The 18,363-nt window shown below is 53.9% G+C and overlaps 1 protein-coding gene across 1 annotated transcript in view; it reads left to right on the forward strand.

Moving 5' to 3' along the window:
* The window catches only part of PLEKHH1 (pleckstrin homology, MyTH4 and FERM domain containing H1), a 53,584-nt gene extending 36,139 nt beyond the window's left edge, over window positions 1-17,445 (forward strand). Inside the window, 18 exon segments of the mRNA XM_023755850.1 lie at window positions 751-861; window positions 3,134-3,220; window positions 3,547-3,708; window positions 4,598-4,678; window positions 5,022-5,204; window positions 5,469-5,577; window positions 6,295-6,407; window positions 7,215-7,391; window positions 7,739-7,836; window positions 8,268-8,445; window positions 8,967-9,122; window positions 10,154-10,254; window positions 10,943-11,084; window positions 13,085-13,227; window positions 13,517-13,646; window positions 14,577-14,663; window positions 14,963-15,109; window positions 16,078-17,445. Coding sequence (XP_023611618.1) covers window positions 751-861; window positions 3,134-3,220; window positions 3,547-3,708; window positions 4,598-4,678; window positions 5,022-5,204; window positions 5,469-5,577; window positions 6,295-6,407; window positions 7,215-7,391; window positions 7,739-7,836; window positions 8,268-8,445; window positions 8,967-9,122; window positions 10,154-10,254; window positions 10,943-11,084; window positions 13,085-13,227; window positions 13,517-13,646; window positions 14,577-14,663; window positions 14,963-15,109; window positions 16,078-16,239 — 2,367 coding nt within the window. The 3' untranslated portion in view covers window positions 16,240-17,445.
* Window positions 17,446-18,363: the final 918 nt, after the last annotated feature.

Below are 18,363 nucleotides of genomic sequence, written 5' to 3' on the forward strand. Positions count from 1 at the left end.
CTCAGCACACTGTGGCCCACCGAGCCCCAGGGGTTACACATAGCCCCTACGTTTTAGCTCCACGCTGACGCTGGGATGCTGGGAGCTAACATTTCCTGAGTCCTTACCGTGTGCCAGGCACCGTGCTCCGTGCTGTACATGTACTGTCTCAGTGGTCCTCACATCCTCTCAGGATTGTTACCCCATTTTGTGGATGAGAAGCCTGAGGCTCAGAGCCATGCTACTCCGGAGCCAGCAGTAAAGCCAGATCCCGTCCCCAGCCCTTGCTCCACACCACCGAGCTGCCCTGTCTGAATCTCCCCCTCCCCGAACCCTCCGCCCCAGCCTGCTGGATGTGCCCACTGTCCCCTAAACCTCTCGCTTCCCTGCTGCCTCAGTGGCCGTCCTCCTCCTCCTGGCTCATCTGTGAGGGAAAGGCTGACCTCAAAGCCAGTTCAGCCCTTTCCTGAAGGCCCCTCCCCCGGCCAGCCTCTCCCTTGTGCAGCCCCTGACCTGCCGCCTGCTCGTGGTCAGGTGTGCCCCCCGGCCAGCAGGACTCTCCCCCAGCAGGCCCACCCATGTTTGATGTAGTCCTCTCTGAACCCTTAGCGGGACACAGTGCCCCGAAAATACGCACAGTAGGCACTCAGTCTTGTTTTTCTAACTGGTGACAGAGCAGTGACTCAACTGGGCCACGTGGGCCTGTGTGACGTCCACACCTCAGTGAGTCCCCCTCTTCGCCCTCCCCCTCTGCACCCTTCCACCCGGCAGGAGTCGCTGGAGAAGTCAGGCTACCTGCTGAAAATGGGCAGCCGGGTGAAGACGTGGAAGAGGCGCTGGTTTGTCCTGAGACAGGGACAGATCCTGTACTACAAGTCCCCGGTGAGACCCTCCTCCCCGGGACTGTCGTCTGAGGGACCCCACCCAGCCCCAGGACTGTGTGAGGAGAGCTGGAAGAGGGGCAGGTGGCCCATGCCAGAGGGCAGAGGTCTGGCAGGTGGGAGAGGCTTTGAGCCACACACAGACCATGAGGCTGGTCATTGGTTCTCCCAGTGAAATCAAGCACTGAGAAGACAAAGGCAATGCTAGATGAGGTGGCTTGGACATGCCTTCCTTCAGAAGCCGATTTCTTTTACCTGGTTCTGTAAAAGAACTGTTCTAAAAGGCGAGCCCAGCCTGGCCAGTGTGGCTCAGTGGTTGAGCATTGACCCATGAATCAGGAGGTCACGGTTCCATTCCCGGTGAGGGCACGTGCCCGGTTGTGGGCTTGATCCCCAGTAGGGGGTGTGTAGGAGGCAGCGATCAATGATTCTCATCATTGATGTTTCTATCTCTCCCTCTCCCTTCCTCTCTCTCTAAAAAAAATAAAAACATATTTTTGATAAAGGAGAGCCCATTGCCTCCTCCCCGTCCTTCGTAACACGGTTCGGAATTAGGGAGCCTTGGACATGGGGACTTATTTTGACAGGCCCTCCCTGATTAATAACCAATGTTAATGTTTCAGGGAGGGCACAAAGGCCTTGTCTCTTGTGCAGATCTCGTTGATTGGCCGTGGCTGTCTCAAACACCTTGTTAAGGATTCTGGGCCTGGATTGCTCAATAGGCAGGCATGCTTTGATCGATTAGTAATGTCTGCAGTGGCACTGGAAATGGGAATGGTGACATATGAGCCACTTATTTGCCACACTAGATATAAAGGATGTAGTAGAAAAAATTTAAGGGCTTTATAGCTTAGTAATAAATTGGCGGCTTTGGACCTAATTTTCAAGGCTCGGTCTAAAAAGAACAAAATCTTACCATTTGTGGCAGCATAGGTAGACCTAGAGGGTATTATGCTAAGTCTGTCAGAAAAAGGCAAATACCACATGTTTTCACTTAAATTTGGAATCTAAAGTACAATATAAATGAACAAACAAAGCAGAAACAGAGTTAAAGATCCAGAGCACAGACTGATGGTTGCCTGAGTGGAGGGAGTTAGGGGGCTGGGCAAGAAAGGTGAAGGGATTGAGAAGTACAGATTAGTCGTTACAAAACAGTCACAGGGATGTAAAGTACAGCCTAGGGCCGTGGTCGGCAAACCGCGGCTCGCGAGCCACATGCGGCTCTCTGGCCCCTTGAGTGCGGCTCTTCCACAAAATACCACGTGTGGGCGCGCACATACAGTGCGATTGAAACTTCGTGGCCCATGCATAGAAGTCGGTATTTTGTGGAAGAGCCACACTCAAGGGGCCAGAGAGCCGCATGTGGCTCTCGAGCCATGGTTTGCCGAGCCGCAGTTTGCCGACCACTGGCCTAGGGAGAATAGTGATATTGTAATAGCGGTGTGTGGTGCCAGGTGGGACTGGAAATGTCAGCAGGACACCTTGTGAGGTCTGTGATTGCCTAACTGTGCTGTACACCTGAAACTAATACAGAATAATATTGACTGCACAGACAGGCCTCGGTTACGTCGGACTTGACGTACATCGTTTCGTGGTTACGTCACCATCTCCCATTTATTTATAAAAAAAAAGTTCGGTCATTTCGACGTATGTACATAGGTGCTTTACGTTTTTTATTATTTATTTACCACAAGTAAAGGTCAGGAATTGTTATCTTTTAAATTTTTTTAACTGTTTCACTTCATTACTGCTGTGTATGTGCTCCATGTGAGTGACGTAGGTGCTTATGTAGGTGGGTTCTGACTTACGGCTAAATCGTTAAGTCGCACCGTAGGAACGGATCTCCAGCATAACCCGAGGACCTACTATAAACTGTAATTTAAAGTATTTTTAAAATTTTTTTTAAAAAGGAAAGAAGTAAAGGCTCAATCTACACTTTTTGAGCTGGGTCCGAGGGACCCATGTCTGACCATTGCTCCATTTGGCTAGAACCAGGGCGCACAACACGTTACCCGCCATGCATAGCCCGGGAAAGCGTGGAATCACTTTCTCCTTAGCCATGACCTAGAGCAGCGGTTCTCAACCTGTGGGTCGCCTAAGACCATCCTGCATATCAGATATTTACATTACGACCCATAACAGTAGCAACATTACAGTTACGAAGTAGCAACGAAAATAATTTTATGGTTGGGTCACAACATGAGGAACTGTATTTAAAGGGCCAGAAGGTTGAGAACCACCGCCCTAGAGTGAGATCATGCCTTTCTTTACAGAGTGATATCATCCGGAAACCTCAAGGCCAAGTGGAACTGAACTCCCGTTGCCAGATTGTTCGAGAGGAGGGTGCACAGACCTTCCAGGTGAGCAGGGTCCTAACAGCTAGAATCGTAGGCAGAGAGGTGCTGGTTTGGATGTGGCTGTGATGGTGACAGAGGTGGGGCCACACGGGCGTGAGTGAAAGACACTTGGGTGTGACCCTAATCGGTGAGTCCGAGGAAGGAAGAGGACACAGAATGTGAGAGTGAAGGAAGGAGAGACAGGGAGAGCAAGACGAGGAGGAGAAGGAGGGGCGAGTACCAGGGTGGGGAGCAGGAGGCCAGTGGGCGCTGGAGTTTGTGCCACCCAGAGCCAGTTCTGTTATTCTACCTCCTGTCTCCCGGCCCCGCCCCGGCCCCCTCCTGCACAGCTCATCTCTGAGAAGAAAACCTATTACCTGACGGCCGACTCGCCCTGCCTGCTGGAGGAGTGGATCCGAGTGCTGCAGAGGCTGCTGAAGGTCCAGGCCCTTGGGCCACCAGCCCTGCCTCAGGGGGGCACCAAGCCCACCGTGAAGGGCTGGCTGACCAAGGTATGGCTGCGGCTGGCGGGGGAGGAAGGTGGGCCTTCTGAGAGTCGGGATTCAGGAGCGGGAGTGCCAAGGGGCGCTGGGCCCCCTCCTGATCCACAGCTCCTCCAAGGATTTCCTCACAGGGATTAGCTGGTTGGCCTCAAACACGGTCTGACCACACAGGGATGGGGAATGGTTCCCTGGAAACACGGTCGGCTGTTAGAACAACAGCTCTTCTCAAGACTGAGGAATGTGCCCATTTTGAGGTCATTAGGGGTCCCCCACCCCAACCTGAACCCACCAGTATGAATAGTGGGAAGCTGGGACCTACGCGAGGTAGGTGTGGCCACTTAAAAACGTATACTATCCCAGGCCTGCCCTGAAGACGTTTTAGTGAGGGCTCTTCTGGCTGCAAAGAGCGGAGAAGCACATGTTAACCCCAAGTAAGAGGGGACATTAACAAGGAAGCATGGGAACTGGACCCAAAGCCGCCAGGAGGCAGGGCAGCTTGTCGGAGCGCGCTCAGTGGGTGCTCGCAGCTCTCTCTGCCTCTGTGTCCCATTCAGTCCCCTCTGTGTGCGCCTGCGGTCACCACACCATTTACACTGGCCTCCCTGCCCTTCCCTTCCTCTCAGCTTTCCTACCACTCTAGCCTCTGCTAACACAGGTTCTTCCCTGTCACATTCCTGGGACAGGACCCCCATTGGCCTGGACGGGGCATGCCCTGGGGCCCACTGCGGCCTGCGCTGTGAAAGGGCTGGTTCCCTCGGGGAGTCTGGGGGTCTCCACTGAGGACCTGAGCTTGACCAGGGGCTTTGACGTCTGCCTCCCTGTGGCTTCCCTTGGCCAGGCCCGGATTTACTTCGGGGCCCCCTGCTTCTGGTGATGCCGGCTCGTTTCTGCCTCACAGGTAAAGCATGGCCACTCCAAGCTGGTCTGGTGCGCTCTCGTCGGGAGAACCTTCTACTACTATCGGAGCCACGAGGACAAGGTACTCCCGGCCTCCGACAGCACCGCTCTCTCTCCCCCCAGACCCTATTCCTGGGGCTCCACTTTCCCTTCTACCCCATAACACCACAGCCAGTGCAAAGCCAGCTGGCGGGCTCCCTCTGCAGAGCATGGACCTGGCACGGTGGGGTCAGGCCACATTTCCCCCAGCAGGCAGCCAGTGAGCTCTTGTCCCCCTTCCTCCTGTATCTGTCTTCACGCACAATTCCCGCCCTGCAGGCCCGAGGGTTCCAAGAGAGGAATCCCCTGTTGTCGTCTGTACGTGTGTGTGTCCCCCCCCCCCCCCCGCTCTCGCTCTCCCATTCACGGAAGCCTCATGTCTGCAGCGACCCCTGGGCCACCTGCCTGTGCAGGACGCACACGTAGAGGAAGTCGACCGATCCTGCGACTCAGATGAGGACTACGAGGCCGGAGGAACCGGGCGGCTGCTCTCCTCCCACTGCACCCTGGTGATCCAACCTCCGGAGCACAGCCCCACCTACCTCCTCATTGGCACCAAGCATGAGAAGGCAAGGGCGGGCTGGGCCCCGAGGCCACGCTTGGACCTATGCCCCCCCCCCCCCCGTCTTCCCTGAGGTAGAACCACAACCTTAGAAACCTGGGTTCGTGTTCACTCGATCCCAGGTCTTTCCTCTCAGACACAGGTGGCCCGGACTTCTGCTCACCAAGCCAGCTGAGCCCCACCTGGGCGTGACCCCTTCAAGGAAGCCCCTGGGAGCTCTTGCCCCATTTCCCCACCCAGCCCCAGCAGACGGCCTTCTGTCCTCTTCCAGGACACGTGGCTGTATCATCTCACTGTGGCCACAGGGGGCAGCAGCGCCAAGGTGGGGACCGCCTATGAGCAGCTCATTGGCAAGCTGATGGATGCTGAGGGAGACCCAGGTAAGGCAAGCAGGGCCGTCCCGCCTGGGCTGCAGGGCGGTGGCTGGGGAATTGTTGGTCAGGAACCCAAAGAAAGCACTACTGGACCCTGATGCTGTTTTAAAACCGCCGGAGCCGCAGAAGGGCATCCCCACCCCAAGCTCCAGGGCCCCTGTCTCCGATGAAGGCACTGAGGTGACCCCTCAGACTGCCCAGTGGCCTGGGCCAATGTTTTACTTTGTTCCCCTGCAGCTTTGTTGGGGAGAGGACTGATGAAGGAGGTGGCTGGCGAATCTATAGTGAGAGTTGTAATTAGCAAAGCCTCACCTAAGCCTGGGTCCCTGGGTCTTTATTTTGCTACTGATTCTGAGGAGCCGGAGGACTGACAGCACACACCACACCCCCCTCCCCTCAGTGCCACAGCTCGTTTATTCCAGGCTGATACACACCCCTCCGTCCAGGCCTGACCCTGCGGGCCGGGCCTCCCCTGCACACACAGGCTTGCACTCAGATGCCCACGCCTCGCACACTCGCCCTGGGGCAGCCCCACGAGCAGAGCAGTAGCCGCCTTCCTGTGAGCTGTGCTTGTGAGCCCCACACTCTAGATGTAAGCCCAGCACCACCGTGGGCCCCAGACAGTTAGACCCTCGTCTTCCCCGCAGATCAGAGGGGTGGGTTGGGAGGAGAGTTCCCGCCCAGGAGTAACGGCTGCTGCTCTCCGCTGCTGTGCCTTGGCAGACTCGCCCCTCTGGAGGCACCCCATGCTGTGCTACAGCAAAGACGGGCTGTACACGTCCCTCACCACCCTGCCCTCCGAGGCCCTGCAGACTGAGGCCCTCAAGCTCTTCAAGGTAAAGTGGGAGCGGAGCCCAGGCCCACCCACAGGCGGGGCGCTCTCGCCATGTGCCCAGGCTCTGCCCCACGAGTTCTGCCCCCCATGGTGAGAACAGGCAGTTAGGGGGTGGCCCACAGAAGGATCTCAGAGGAGGGGGCGGAGTCTCACAGGGTCCCCACCACGTCCTGTAGGACAGGGAGGCAGAAGCTCTGGGCCTTCATTCCCGAGCCTGGGGGAGCCTGTGAAGCTGGACAGGAAAAGGCAGGCCTGTGCTGTTTCTGAACCTGAGGGATTCTGGCCTCTTTTAGAATGCTCTTTGTGCCTGTCTCGAATATTCTCTTTCTAGAAAAGGAATATGTCTTGCTTATGTAATAGAAACATTTTTTTTAAATATATTTTATTGATTTTTTACAGAGAGGAAGGGAGAGAGATAGAGAGCTAGAAACATCGATGAGAGAGAAGCATCGATGAGAGAGAAACATCGATCAGCTGCCTCCTGCACATCTCCTACTGGGGATGTGCCGGCAACCCAGGTACATGCCCTTGACCGGAATCGAACCTGGGACCTTTCAGTCCGCAGGCCGCCGCTCTATCCACTGAGCCAAACCGGTTTCGGCTGTAATAGAAACATTTAAAGAAGGAAAGATTCTAGCCCGAGGTAGCCTTCCCCGCAAGCATAGTGCTCCCAGGCAGTGCTCCCTCTTAGAAACATTCTCCCTGTGAACAAGCCCCACCCCCACCCCCCACCCCCGCCGAGTCCTGGGCGGCCCAGGCTGTCCATTGTCTCCACACCTGCCAGTGCCCTCTGTCATGTCCCTGCCAGTGTTGCCAGCTCTTCATCAACGTGCCCGTGGAAGCCGCCTCGGTAGACTACCACGTGTCCCTGGTCCAGAGGGCCCTGCAGGTCTGCCTGGTTCACCCTGAACTGCAGAGCGAGATCTACTGCCAACTCATGAAGCAGACCAGCTGCCGCCCGCCTCAGAAGTACTCCCTCACGCAGGTAGGGGCTCCCCGGTGACGAGCGGACAGGAGCCATCGCCCAGGGCTGCCCAGGAGCGGGAAACGGGAGGAGGTGACTACGCAGGTATCCTGAGCCTGGTAGCCAGTGGGCATGCTCAGAGCCGCCTCGGCACAGCTGCCCTCCCTGTGCCCCTTTGGATGAGGTCTGTGTGCCGTCAGCTTGTGCGACTGCTGTTCTGGTCAAAGCCTGACCAGGTTGGCTTTGGTACCCAGAGAAGGTGGGGCCCCGGTTTGGGTTTGGAGAGAGTGCCGAAGGCTCTGTCGCTCAGGGCCCTGAGGCGGGGCCTGCAGGCCCAGCATTCACTCGGCGCTGCCTGTGCCCTGCAGTGCTGGCAGCTCCTGGCTCTGTGCGCCCCACTCTTCCTGCCCCAGCACCACTTCCTCTGGTACATCAAACAGCAGCTCCAGCGCCACGCAGACCCCAGGTGAGTGAGCGCCGTTTCCCCGCTGCCCCTTCACTCCCGCTGTGGCATGATTCAGTGTCACAGGGAAACCGGGGTCAGATCCCCCCACCCTCTGAGACTTGCTCGGTGGCCATGGGGGCTTCACCGATGGCTGTAAACACAAACACACACGTGGAGGTCTGGGCAGGCCTGGGCTTCTGCACACCAGTTCACGTGTGCATGGATGTTTTGTGGGGGCTGTTGCCTCCGGATTATTCCCAAAGTGTCATTCTCTGTTGCCATGTTCATATAGGCCCTAAATGGCAAATTAATACCCCACGCCCGTCTTCAGGGCTTGGCTCACAGCCTGCCTCAGCGGCTGACGTGGTCCTGGCCAGGTCTGGGCTGGGAACCAAGGTGGCAGGGAGATGTGGATTCCGTGGTATTCCCTTCTTCCTCACCTGTCTTTTTAGAAATGAAACTGGCCAGTATGCCACCTACTGCCAGCGGGCAGTGGAGCGGACCCTGCAGACTGGGGAGCGGGAAGCCAGGCCGTCGCGCACGGAAGTGATGTCCATCCTGCTGCGGAACCCCTTCCACCACTCCTTGCCCTTCAGCATCCCCGTGCACTTCGCCAACGGGACCTACCAGGTGAGGGCGGGCGTGTGCCCTGTCCTGAGTCCCTTCCAGAGGGGAGCACCTTAGGGCCAGGCGGGTGCTAAGCCTCCTAGGATTGGCAGATTCTTGGCAAGCAAACCAGCAAAAGAATGGGCCTGGGACTTCGGGGTGGGAGTGGGGGTTAGTGCCAGTGTGGCAGGAGAGAGGAGCTTGAATCGCAAAAGCGCTCCACTATTTGATGTCCTGGAAGTACACCTTTGAATCCATCTGTGAACAAGAAACTGAGACACTGACCAAGAAGATGGCATGAAAGGGCCTCCCAAAAAGCGAGAGTAAAGGGCACACAGAGCTTATTTCGGGTTCGTCTCCAGTGGGCGGGCTCATCCCTGAGGCATGCACCCTCGAGTATGAATACAGAACGGACATCTCCTTGGCCCTTGCACCCGCCCTTGCTCCTTCTAGGCAAGCCTTCCCACCTCTGGACGCAGACCCCTCCGCGAGCCCTAGTGGGCGTCCCTCAGCAAGTCCCCTTGGGGCTGTCCTCTCCCCTGCAGGTGGTGGGCTTCGACGGCTCCTCCACAGTTGATGAGTTCCTCCAGCGGCTGAACCAGGAGACAGGCATGAGAAATCCGTCCCACTCCGGCTTTGCCCTCTTCACAGACGATCCGTCTGGCCGGGCCGTGGAACACTGCCTGCAGGGGAGAGTCAAGGTGACGGCCTCCCCGCTGAGCCCTGAGCCCCACTGTCCCACCGCCTGGCTTCGGGGTTTTGGTGGGGAAAAGCCTGCTCTGCTGGGTGTCTGGCTGTGTCACAGCCTGCTTGGTGCTGAGCCAAAGGTGCCCCCGCTTCTATGCCATCCTAAAACGGACCCGTGTGAGCCGAGAAAAGATGTTTGTGCTCTTGTCTCTGGAGAGAAGAGCTCTGTGTCCCTCTCTCCCTGGGGTGGCTGTCAGCATCCAGGGCAAGCTGCTGCTCAGCTGGTGTGGGAGGGACCGGAGGAGCTTCTCAGCAGCAGCCTGACCGAGCCTGCCGGTTTCACGCACACGCGCGCACACAGGCACACAGGGACACGGGTGGGCACCTGCATGCCCAGAGTCCCTGGATGTTGTGTCTGCCAGGCCTATGCTGTGCCTACAGGTTCAGCCACAGTTTTAGGAAGTAGGTCCTTATGGTACTTGGGTATGAAAGGCTCTTGAATGGGACTGAGGACCTGTCTTGTATTGTGGTCTGAGATTAGAGCCATGGCGTGTGTTAAGTGTTTGAGGGAATGTGCTGTAGCACTTGATGAGTGTGAGGGTTTGGGTCCGTCTGCTTTCTTTATGGCAGCAGGACAAAGGCCTCTAGTCCTGTACCATTGCCGGGAACACTGTGCTACATGCCTTCTCTGTAAATGTCGGGCATCTCCAAGGCTTTGCTACACAGCAGGCCTCTGGGCGTATTTGCTGAAGAGAGTGGGGTGGGATGGAATGGGAGCTGGTGATGTGAGGCCATGGTTTTTGACTGGGGCCTGCCTTGCCTCAGGGTGCGGGGGCGCTCAGATGTTAAGGCCAGTAAGGGAAGCTTTGCTTTGCTGCTCATGCCAAGTCTGTGAGGAAGCGCAGGCACCTGGGGTCCTGGCCCCGTAGGCCATCCTCCCATGGAGGACAGTCACTCCACTCTGCCCTGCTGCTCTGCCCGAGGCCAGCCCTGCCTGGACCTCATACCCCTCACCTTTTCTGACTTTTGTCTTTGCCTCTTCAAGCTCTGCGATGCCATTTCCAAGTGGGAACAAGCCCTGAAGGAGCTGCACTCCAGGAAGTCTAAGGGTGGCACGCGTGACGTGAGGCTGATGTACAAGAGCAGGTCCTGAGCACGCCCAAGGGTGGGGCCAGGCGTGAGGGCTGCGCCTGGGGTGCACAGGCAGGAGGCCCACAGATACAGCACCGCATGGTGCTCATTAGCTGGGGAGCCAGGCCGACTGGGCAGCTCAGCTCTCAGTCCCTATACTGCATGTACACACACATGCATGCTTACACACACACAAACATACCAAGAAAACAGACCAACCTCATGAGATGGCTGCATGTGTTACCTTGGGAGAGGGAGATTTTGTATGAGCACTAAATTTAAGGCTAGAAACAAATTGCTCCTATACCAATTCCAGGGAATACAGAAGTAGGCATCCTGACTTTTTACCAATTTGAGTAAGAAAATTCCATCCCAGCTATGTCTCCAGGCAAATAGTTTCCATTAGTCTCTTGGCTTAACTCATCCAGTTCCCTAATAAGTTGTGATTCCTGGTACCAGATCCCTTCACCAAATCCCGTAAGTCTAATGGTGTATCCAGAATTAACCACACGCTACTGTTGCCATGAAAACTATGGGCTCTGTGGCATGCTTGCTTAAATATTTTGGAGGCAATAAAAAATAGGCTTAGAAATGGTATAAAAAGAGTCATTTCTTTCTTTGAAAGTCAAGATAAACAGATGCCAAGATGACCTCGTCCTTTTGGGATCCCAGCTGACCTGGCTTCCCGCCCTCTTCCCTGTAGGCTGTACTTTCGGGGTCAAGTCAAAGGGGAGACGGAGCGCGAGCGTCTGCTGCTTGCCTTCCAGACCAGTGGCGAGATCGTGGCCGGGAGGTTTCCTGTCAACAAGGAGCTGGCTCTGGAGATGGCTGCCCTGATGGCCCAGGTACGGGTCTGTTTGGGAATCAGGAGGGTCAGGCACTACCTTTGGACTTGCAGGTGGAATGTGCCACACAGGCTGGAGCAGGAGATTCTGCAGGTGGGCGGTGCCAGAGGAGAGGGTGGCCTTGACCCTGGCTCCTTACCCAGCAGAGCTCCTCATTGTACACACAGGCTGTGTGCAGATCTCTGGGCGGGAATCCAGAGGCCTGGGTTTGAGTCCTGGCCACTTCAAGCTCAGATGTTGGCCACGTTACTTTACTTGTCTGTGCTTTAGTTTCCATTTCTGTGGACTGAAAAAAATACCTCCATACCTACCCCCACAGGGTTGTACTAAGTATGTTCTTAAATAATGCATATCACAGAATGTATGCCATAACATTTGTACTTAAAGCTGTCAAACATTTTAACTAGAATTAGAAAAGGAACACATTCAGACTTTGACTCTTCTCCCTGTTACTTTTAGGAGGCCATCTTGCCAAAGGTATCTGGGTTACCTGTATGGTTCCCATAGATCTACTTGCTGAAAAAGAAGGGGAAATAATAATAGCTGATCTTTAGCCCTGCCCTGTCTGGCTCAGTTGGTTGGGCATCATCCCATGTATCAAAAGGTTGTTGGTTCAATTCCCTGACAGGCCACATACTTGGGTTGCAGGCTCCATCCCTGGAAGGTACATGCAGGAGGCAGCCGATGGATGTTTCCCTCTCACATCAATGTCTGTCTTCCTCTATCTTTCTCTCCCTCTTTCCCTCTCTCTGTCCCTCCCTCTCCTCCTCTCCCTCTCTCTCTAGTAACTGATCTTTAATATAATAAACACGTATTAAATACTCTATAGAGGACCCTGTGCTAAATATTTTGTACTAGAGGCCCAGTGCACAAGATTCGTGCACTTGGGGGGGTCCCTTAGCCCAGCCTGCACCCTCTTGCAGTCCAGGAGTGCTCAGGGGATGTCTGACTGCTGGTTTAGGCCCACTTATACTCAGGCCTGGTACACGAGATTTGTGCACTTGGGGTGGGTCCCTCAGCCCGGTCTGCACCCTCTCACAGTCCAGGAGCCTTCGGGGGATGTCCGACTGATGGCTTAGGCAAGGAGTGGGCCTAAGCCAGCAGTTGGACATACTTAGTGCTGCCGCGGAGGCAGGAGAGGCTCCCACCACCACTGCTGCACTCGCCAGCCATGAGCCCGGCTTCTGGCTGAGCGGTACTCCCCCTGTGGGAGCGCACTGACCACCAGGGGGCAGCTCCTGTGTTGAGTGTCTGCCCCCTGGTGGTCAGTGCATGTCATAGCGACTGGTTGTTCCGCCATTCGATTTGCATATTAGCCTTTTATTATATAGGATATATTATCTCATTTAGTTCTCATCCCCACATAATAGGTGAGGATATTGAAGCTCAGAGAGTTTAAGTAACCTGACCAGCATTACAAAGCTGGTAAGTGGCAGAGTTGGGATTTGAGCCAGGTGTCTGACTCCAAAGGCCACATTTGGAACTCTCTGCTATACAGTTAAGTCAGTCCTCACTTAGCATCGTCAACTTGTTCTACAGCTTTAAGCAAAACATCTCATCAACATTATAATGAAATGACATTGAACAAAACTGTTCTTCAAGGACCTGCTGTACTCTAGGATCTGTAGCATCTTCAATCCTATGTCCCATATTTTTGGATTGGAAGCCAGAATTTCTACATTGTTTTCCCTGTTTGCCCCTAATTAACTGTGTCTTTGGTTAAGGCACCTAACCTCAGCTGGAAAATGAAAGTTGGACTAGATAATCTCTAATATTCCAGGACCCTAAGGTTGTTTATTTATCTCTAGTGTCTGTGAAACTGGATAAAAAAGGCCAGTTCACAAGAAGTGTTTTTTCACATCCATTTACACCTCCCCAGTAAAGTTATGAAAAAAAGGGTTTATTACACCTTTCTCAACAGCCCACCCTCACCACTACGCCCATACCACCCCCACCATGTCCATATTCTTGACTTGTGCTTCCATGTGTTTCTATCACAGGTAGAGTTTGGGGACTTGGAGAGGCATCTCTCGCCAAGCCCTGGGGGCACACCCCCTTCCAAGGCTCAGCACCACCTACAGCAGGTGCTAGACAGGTTCTACCCCAGGCGCTACCGATACGGGACACCCACTGAACAGCTGAGGTAGGCTACCAGGTCTTACGGCAGTGGTTCTCAACCTGTGGGTCGCGACCATCGGAAAACACATATCTAAGACCATCGGAAAACACATATATAATTACATAGTGTTTTTGTGATTAATCACTATGCTTTAATTATGTTCAATTTGTAACAATGAAATTGGGGGTCACCACAACATGAGGAACTGTATTAAAGGGTCGCGGCAGGCTGTGGACTTGGGGAGGTCTCAGAGCTGCCATGGGAACATGTTGGCACTTCACCAGCACCATTTCTCTCCATCTGTCCAATCCAGGCACCTAGTAGATCAGCTGACCACAAAGTGGGCAGCACTGCAAGGCTGCTCCCCTCCCGAGTGCATCCGCATCTACCTGACCGTGGCCCGGAAATGGCCCTTCTTTGGTGCTAAGCTCTTTGCTGCTCAGGTAAGTGCAAGTGGTTTCTAGTGGAAGGAGTGGTGACCACGCCCTCAGGAATGCCCTAAGTATCTCTTGGAGTTATTGTCCCTAATCATGTTTGAGTCTAGTCTGCAGTGCCTGCCTGCAAACTAGCAACCACCATGGGTCACTATCTTTCCACCCATTTCTGACCTACTCCCCATTCCATGGTCCAGAGCAGTTGTGATTCATTGCTTTGGGGCCAGGATTCTTTCTGGGTGTCCCACATCTTTCCTTTATTGACTTCTTTCTCAATGCTATCCTGGGGGGAAAAAGATAGGATCAGCTAGTTATAAGGGCATATAACACGGGGTCCCACTTGGTATGGGAAGTTGGAGAAAGCTACTGAAAAAGGTGACATGCCTACCTCCCCAGCCTTTTGGGGATTGCCCTACTGCAGCGCTGGCAGCGAAAATAGTTGTTCCAGGAATTGTCCACTAAATGGCCACTTTTCTTACTGGTAGGGTCTGTCGCCCATAAGACTGCATTTTGCTTTCCTGTTTCTTTTACAGTCCCTGTGAAATTGATTGAAGCAAGATGCACTCCAGCTGGGAAAGACTGTGGGTGGAGGGCTGTCAGTGTCAGAGCTGGGAGGAAACAGTCTGTTCCCCACACCCATGACAGAGCAGCCAGGGATGCTCTATTCTGCGCACAGAGCTTCCCAGTCGATGGGCTGTGGCAGGATAGGCTGTGATCTCCTCCCGCTTGCGATTGTTAGTAGGTAGCCAGAGCCCCAAAGCCAGATGCCTCCTGTGCACTCCAGCATGCTGCACAAATGCCTTCTTTTGTTTTCCAAGATAAGGAAAAGGTTGGAAATCACTGCCTAGCAGATCCCTGCGTGTGCCTTCCTAACAAAGCTCTCATGGTTCAGAATCCATCGCTGTGGATGTGTCTGATGGGGTTTTCCTGTTTCCACAGCCTGTGCCGCTGTCTTCCAAGGAGAACCCTCTGGTGTGGATTGCTGTGAATGAGGATGGTGTCAGCATCCTGGACCACAACACGATGGTAAGGAAGGAGGGCTGGCTCCCCGATCCCCTCCTTCTCCTGAATAGTCTTTTCTTCTCTCTGGACTCAAAAGCCTGAGTGAAGTGACCATGCCCCCCTCTCCCTACCCCCTGCCCAAGCACTGCTGTTCTCTAGTCTAGACACAGCATGTAGACATCGGAGATGTGTATCTCCAGATTATGACCACTGCGGAGTTCTTTCCTGGTTAAGCTCCCTGTGCTCAGAAGAGACGGGATGCTGGTTCCTAGCTCGGAGGCAGGGGGAAAGTTTCCCCAGGACTAACCAGCTCTTTCCCACAGCAAGTGCGTGTCACCTACCCCTACTCTTCAGTGACGACCTTTGGTGGCTGCCGGGACGACTTCATGCTTGTGATTAGATCCATTCCAGACCAGAGCTCTGGAAAAGGCCACATTGAAAAGCTGACCTTCCGGATGGCTGCTCCCAAGGTGGGTCTGAGAGCTCCTGAAACATTTTACTCTGACCTGTAATGTAGGAAGAGGTGGACTTGGAGCTGAGAAAGGAAGCTAGGGTTGTGACCGTCTCCTGAAGAGCCCTGCCCCAAAGGAAACTCGGTCTTGTCTATGATCATGGCTCCAAAGGGCTCCGGTGGAGTTGCTCGGCAGTCACTGCTGGGCAGACAGTGAGGGCTGGCTAGGGAGGGCACTCACTCAGGCCCAGCTACTCTGTGCCCTTCACATGATCTTTCCTGCTCTCAAGCCTCCGCGCCATGCAGGCTGGAGTTGGGTGCTCACTCGCTGTTCTCCTTGCAGCAGGACCAGGGCAGCTGCCCCTTCAAGATGTTCTCACCTTGTCCTGGGCTCTGCTGTCCCAACACTAGTCCTCAAGTGGGACAGTCTGCACATGCTCCCCTGTCCTCCAGGTCTTAATTCCGCCCAAAGACCTCTTTTGCCTTAAGGGCTTTATTCCCACTCAGTACAGGAAATGTTGACTAGCAAATGTAAGAATTACAAAGACTCAGAAACCTAAGTCCTCATTTATAGGTTCCTGACTCCGAGAGTTCCCTGGAAACCCTGTCGCTTTGATCCTAAAGCTGGAGATTGCCAGATCTCCTCCTCCTTTTAACACACCCCTGCCAAAGGAGAAGATATGCGGGCCCTTTGCTCCAGGGAGGCCCCCTGCCCCAGCTTGGAGCTAGCTAGAGAGGAAGTGCCGCCTGTTCTCGGGGGTACTGTGCGTCTCACAGGACCTCCAGGCCAATAGGCGCCCATTTCATTGGGCCTCTGAACCGCACAGTAATGACCCCCTTTAGACGATTTCTCCCAGGTGGGTATTTTAAGAGAAAGGAACTGAAGCCCAAGAAGGTTATGTGCCCTGTATAACAGCTAGTGAGAGAGAAAGCCAGTATTCGAGCCAAGGCTAGTTCATGTCCTTCATTTCTCTGTTGTCTCCTTAGATTGCAGAGGCTACTCTCCTCATGGCCAGCTACATGAGCCATTGCTCCATAACTGTGAACACACCCACCAAGCCACCTGCTGCCCACCAGCCATGGGAACTGGCTGGACAACAGCTCTTTGCTTCTCTTCCACGGGCTGCCAAGGGGCCAACGTTGCTGTGAATATTTCTCCTGCCCCTGTCCCCGCCACCTGGTGCCTCTGGGGTTGGAGATGCGAATCCTGAGGCATGACACTACTGTGATGGGTCCAGCACCCTCCCCAGCCCGCCCTGGTTTGTTCTGTGAAGTGTGTACTTCAGTGTCCACGAAGCCTCTATTCTCTAGGTGCCTTATGTTTCAGGGCCCAACTTTTAAAAAGCCAGGCCCAGTATAAAAACCACTGTTTTTTTTCCCCCACAAAAGTATGAGCGCTGGATTCTGCATGCTTCTAGACAGACAGGGAGGTCTGGTTCCTGAGGGCGTCAGTGCCGTACGTCACAGCTTTCCCCACTGGCACCCCCGGGGAGGCGAATCTGTTGTATACTGTATACGGTCCTTATGTGGGGATTTATACTTGAAGTTTTCCCAACATCCTCAAATCCTGAGGACCAAAATTTCCCGTTCACCCCAACTCTGACAAAAGCCTAGAACTCACTAAAACTAGGCTTCCTTTCGCAGATGGGAAAGGGGGTGGCAGGGCTGGAGGGAAAGGAGCGGAGGCCTTTCCCTCCCCTGCTGCCCATGAGTAGGTGCCCTGCAGTGCCCCTGCCCTCCGGGGCGGCAGCTCCTCTTTGTAGGACAGGAGCTCTCCCTGCTGAGATCGAAGCTGCTCTTCCTCACACTGGACTGTAAGCCCAACTGGGTACAAGCTAAGGCAGGGGCAGGTCTAACTTGGCCTCCTCGTGTCTCCTTTTAACTACTGGACAGGGCTCAGTGAAGGCTGTGCTCACTGCTGTCGGACGAGGTGGCCATCACTCGTTTCCCTGCTCTTCAAAAGACCAAGCAAATGCACTCTGCTTTTTGCTGCTCTGGGAGCCACCAAAATGAGTCAGAAACAGGAGACCCCTTGGGGCTCGAGGGCCTGGATCTGCTCCTCGGGACTTCTGGCGAACTTCCGCTGGGAATTAGTTTGAGGACAGAGGACAGGTGATGTCTGTCCCAGAAACTGAATGTTGCTTTCGCCTTTTGCCTTCCTAACGATGCCAGTATCCCCCTATCGCACTGAGACCTTCTGTTAAGTGCAGAGGAGATGCTCTGTTTCCACCCTCCCCTAACAAAGAAAGACGAAAGAGTTCACTGGTACTCTGATTTTCCAACATTGGAAACGGAGTTTTATTTCATAGCTCTAAGACAGTCTTACCGTATGTCAATAAAGTGCTGAAAACTGTATGGTCTTAGCATTTACCCTGACAAAGTGTGGGTATTTTACCCTGACAATGTAGTGTGTGTGTGTGTGTGTGTGTGTGTGTGTGTGTGTGTGTGTTGCACACTGCAGAACCACTCGGCTGGAACTAGTTTATGTGAGCACTTCAGCTCCTGCACGCTTCCCCTCTCATCCTTTACACCAGGGGTGGAGAACCTTTTTTCTGCCAATAGCCATTTGGATATTTATTACATCCTTCTCGGCCCATACAAAATTATCAACTTAAAAATTAGCCTGTTGTATTTGGTCAAACATTTCTGTTCCTGCCTTTCGCCCAGCATTTGGGTTCTAATTGGGACATTCCTACCTGGAACACATCAACACATCACACGTACCACAGACTTCTGAAGAACCCCTCCAGGGCTGGTGTAAAAGGCAGAAATGACATCTCTGGTTTTGTGATACTTGAGTGTCTCTAAGGCCCATGAGGATATTACCCACCTGGGAGTTTTAAAAACATTAGGATCTGCCCTGGTTTGTGTTTCTCAATGGTTAGAGTGGCAGCCCAAAGGGTCTTGGGTTCAATTCCCGGTCAAGGGCGCATAGTTGGGTTGCAGGTTCAATCCTTGGCCCCAGTCAGGGCATGTGCAGGAGGCAACCAATCAGTGTGTCTCTTTCACATCGACGGTTCTCTCTCATTTTCTCTCTCCCCCTCTCTCTCTCCCTTCCACACTCTCTAAAAACCAATGGGAAAAAATATCCTCAGGTGAAGATTAACAAACCAAAAAAAAAAAAAATTAGGATCCCAAAGAAAAAGTAAAGGAGAACAGAGCTGTGTTCATACTGAATTTGGGGGTCAAGCTATTTCCCCCACCCTATCTCCTTCCCAATCCTTCAGGAATCCTTCCTTAGTTTATGAATTTTATACAGAAGAAACTGTCTTA

Source organism: Myotis lucifugus, unplaced genomic scaffold (genome assembly GCF_000147115.1).
Source record: "Myotis lucifugus unplaced genomic scaffold, Myoluc2.0 scaffold_85, whole genome shotgun sequence".
In the NCBI taxonomy this organism is placed as follows: Eukaryota; Metazoa; Chordata; class Mammalia; order Chiroptera; family Vespertilionidae; genus Myotis; species Myotis lucifugus.